This window comes from Chaetura pelagica, unplaced genomic scaffold (assembly GCF_000747805.2).
Source record: "Chaetura pelagica isolate M959 unplaced genomic scaffold, ChaPel_1.0 scaffold166, whole genome shotgun sequence".
In the NCBI taxonomy this organism is placed as follows: Eukaryota; Metazoa; Chordata; class Aves; order Apodiformes; family Apodidae; genus Chaetura; species Chaetura pelagica.
In genome coordinates, this window is record NW_009953758.1 from 4,285,027 (window position 1) to 4,289,215 (window position 4,189).

Genomic DNA, 4,189 nt, shown 5'->3' on the forward strand with positions numbered 1-4,189 from the left:
AGCAGATTGAGAATTTTCTGTAGAAATATGGATTGCTTACCATGCAGCTCCCAGCTTGCTATGTAGGATTTCTTGTCTGCTGTAGCTACATGCTTTCCTTCTTCAACATGGGTCACAGCAATTCCCGTGCCAGATGAGGTGTTTGGAGCAGGGAGGCCTGGTAGGGGCAGCACTGTTTTCCTCCTTCCTGTAAATGAAATAAGGCTTTCTGGTTGGATGGATAAAATTCAGAAGGCTCTGCCTACGTGAGCAGATGAGAAGGAAAGAGTCCCGTTAGCAGAGAGCAGAGCCCTATGGCCATGTCTCACACAGGGCTCGGGGAGCCACTGCCCTGGCATGCACAACAGTGCTGTGTTGTCCACTACTCCCTCCCTAGTCCCATTCCTTAGAAGAACATCCTCTTCAGCTAGAGATGTAGAGATCTGTTGACACCTGCTGACAAATGCCCAGCAAGTCTGCTGGGCTTCCTTTTGGCAACTCTGCAGAAATTCACCCTTCTGCATCTTTTAGTTGTTGGGAGCCCACCTCTTCCACCTAGAATGCACCTGCAGCTGAGGACCTGGTAGTCATTCTTGTGCTTCAGCCTTGCAGCAAGGATGTCCTGTGCTTCCACCCCCTCATGCATGGAGCAGAGCTGGCTGCCTGGCAAACACTGCATCTCTGTTCTTCCTCTCAATTAGTTGGCTACAGTCTTAATAATATCGATCTTGGAAATCCCAGTGGTGACTGGGAGGGACATGGGCATGAGTCCAACCCAGTGTATACTGGTACTGAGAGGAACCTATGGCTATGGTGGGAGCACAACCAGTGTACATATAGAGTAAATGGCTAAAAATCCAATGGACTTTTTACAGTGTAATAAATACATCCTGTAAATGAATGCTCCAGTGTTGCACTCCTTTTCTGTTGTGGTTCTGTGGCTCAGAGCTTTGGGAAGAATGGAGTTTAGTTGTCAAGGTGCTGTGCCTATCTGCCAGCCCCCTGGCTCCATATACCAGGATCCTCCAACAGTTTGCTCTGTCTGCAGGGAGCACAAAGGGACTTGCCCTGAGAAATGGTCAGCTTGTGGGGAGGCTCAGTGGAGACTGGCTGTCAAGAGGCTAAGCTGAAATTGTTCCCATCATGGGCAAAGCAGAGCTGTAACAGCTAGATTGCTCTTGCTTCTGGCAACAGCTTAGTGTTGGCTGTAAAATTTCTGGTGTGACGTTGGTGTGTGCTCAGGCACCGAGGAGCAGGTGCCCTGCAGCAACTTGGCACACAGCCAGGACACAGACATCAGTGGCAGCCTCACTGACTTTGGAGAAAGGAACGTTTTCTGTCTGATGAAGAAGAAATCCTGGTTTCCACTGACAAGACTCAGACTTGGAGGGGGCATGAGAGATCCTGGGCTCCTGCAGGGCTATTGCCTGCCATGGATATGGACAACCACACGTAATTCCCTCCTGGTATTTTCTGCTTTGTCTTGTGGCAAGATCCACGTGGTGCCACAGTGTCCTTAGAGCTTCGTGGGGCACCAATGCCTCCCGTATCACAAGGACTCCAAGAGGCTCCTACAGGATTGGTAAGGGGTTTAAAAACTTAAAGTTTGAATTGCATGACCGAAGGTCTAAATGCTGCGCGATGGAGAAGTAATGCACATATTAGGAATGTCTTGTTAGTAAATCCTGGTTCCCTTATCCCTTCCACCATTCCTGGAATATTTTCACTGTTGCAGCCTTCTATTCCTCACCTTCCTCTGCTTCCAGATTGCATCCTTCCAGCCCTTAGATGTGTTCATTCATGTGTTTGAATCCTTGTTGCTGCCCATGGCTCTTCCATATCCAGGCTGCCTGTCTTTTATTTCCAAGCCTTCACTTCTATTTACAACTATGTTTTTCTGAGCTGTCTCCAAAATGCTTGCTGGAACGTTTAGATTGTTAACTCTTTGTGAATGATTGCTTAATTGTCAAGTGCTCTGATGTCAGCACTACTGCCCTCTGATCCCTAGACAGTCCTTTCACTTCCCAGAGTGGTGTAAGCTAATGGCAAAGCCTAGATTTCCTGCTGCCTTCAGATAGTTGTTGGGGGGTTCTGTGTTTTAAACCATGTTTGCAAACCCAGTTTCTACTGAGAGCATTGCATTTTAATTCAGACAATTGTGGTGCAAAGCAAAAGCCACCCAAGGAAAACCACAGGAAGCTGGACTGGAATGGAAAGAATGTTGACTGGAGAGACAGAATTGCAATTTAAACAGTTTTCACTAGACTGTAAATAGGAACGGGCTGGAAACCCAGAAAGAATTTCTTTGAACGTTGTTTGGATTTTGCAATAATAAGGTTTCATGTGTTAAAGAGAAAAAATAAGAGGGAAAGGAGATCAGAATCAACTGACAGGTATCATGCGCTGATACCTATTTTTATCAAGAAATCCCTTAACTCTATTTGTAACTTGAATCACATAAATGACAGTTCACAACACTAGCCTTCATGTTTATCCCTGCATGTAGTTTATTCTAGTCTTGGGCTTCTTTCTCATGTTTATAGGTCTGACTCACTGTTTCCCAGAGGAGGCTGGACCCCATAGTTTGGCTTATGTACCTCTTCTCTTCCCGTTTACATTAAGAACTTTCACCACTGAGACCAAATAGAAATAAGTAGTGGGATTTAGCGTGTGTCAGTAGGAAGAGTGGACTTGGTGTTTTGCTCATTGGTGTGAAGCTTCCTTGTGGAAGAAGGCCCTACTGAAAGATAAGCCCTGGCTGCAAAACATAAAGTTGGCACTGAAACTTGTGAAACCGAAGCAAAGCTGCTTTTAGATTCAGTTTTTAAATTGAGCATACTTAGGAGACCTGGTCTGTAGGGAAGATTTCCATGACGCTTCTTCCAACAGTGAGCTGGCTTTTTTAGAAGTTACCGTTTCTCCTTGAAATGCCAGCTGTGTTTTCTGAAAAGCCTGTGCCTGTTAGGCAGCCTCAAGTGTCCCGTGCCCTACTCCTTCTTGGCCCCCAGGTGGCAGGCAGCCTGGTGGCATTTGCGGCTCTCCCCACGGCCCAGGAGCACTCTGAGCCCTGCCACAGCTGCTGGACGGGGCAGCAGCTGCACCGCTGGCCCAGCGCCCGCCGCCCTGGCCGGCATCGCTCCCACCCCCTGTCTGTGCGGCCGTGGGGGCTGCCGGGAGAGGGAGCGCCAGGCCTGCTGTCTGACAGCGGGCAGAAATTCAGGGGGCAGCTTTGGGAGCATGACGGGCTTGGAAGCAAAGCTCTGGAGTGCAACTCCTGCAGTGAGGTGTCAGGGAACTGACAGGCTGAGCAGCAAGGAGAGACCCCTGGGCCTGTGAGGAGGCTGTCTGGAGTACTAGTTAAGGCTGAGGAAGATGAGATCCCCGAGACTACAAGTCCCAGTGTGCAATACTGCTGCTCCAGTTGCATAACCTATGCCCTGGTGAGTTGGCTGGAGGCCTTCTCTGGTGCAGGCCAGGACAGCTGCTGTTCCCAGGCAGCTCCTTGCTGCAGAAGGCACGAGGAAGCTGCAAGCTTTATGAGCACTGGCTGCTCTGGCACCCCAGGGGCACATCCACCCTTTGGACATGCTGCATATTTGGGACTTGAAAAGAGAGGCCTTCAAGCAGCCATGGGGTGGGAGGGTGTGGATTATTGCCCAGTTACTGATAGGGAAATAGGGCTGTGGTGGGCTTGCCACAGCCTGGTGCTCTGCCAGGGAAAGTAGTTCGTTCTCTTTTCAAGTTTTCCACAAAAGAAAAATGGAAATTTCTCTGGGCAGCAGAGTTGGTGGGTGGCTGCTAAACTTAATCTCTAGGTGAGCCATTTGTACAAAGTATCTGTCTGGGAAAGGAGTGGTCAAGCTAAGCAAGTTGGGATGGGTGTGGGGAGGGTGTGAAGTGGTGTGAAGCAGCCGAGATGTCACTAGCTGTTTGAAGTGTCCTACCTGTTTGAGTTTAGTGAGATCGAAGTATTAGTCAACACGGGTGCAAACTGAGCCTTGCCCTCAGGAGGGAGGGCTGGGCCCACGTTAACCCTTTTCTCACGAGGAAGAAAAGGGGACCGAGCAAGGTCTTTCGTACCTCCTGCTGCCCCCTGCACTGAGCACCCTCCGGGCCACGCTCAGGAGCACAGAGACGGTGGAGGGGCAGACAGAGCATCACCCGGGGCTGGGGGCGAGTCCCCCCCGCCCTGTAGGCAGCTGCTGCCATC

General features: G+C 49.8%; 1 protein-coding gene across 1 annotated transcript in view; it reads left to right on the plus strand.

Moving 5' to 3' along the window:
- The first annotated feature begins 1,594 nt into the window (after positions 1-1,594).
- Positions 1,595-4,189, plus strand: part of TMEM150A (transmembrane protein 150A) — an 11,070-nt gene continuing 8,475 nt past the window's right edge. The window contains exon 1 of the mRNA XM_010000820.1: positions 1,595-1,707. Within this exon, the coding sequence (XP_009999122.1) occupies positions 1,595-1,707 (113 nt within the window). The remainder of the gene's footprint in view (positions 1,708-4,189) is intronic.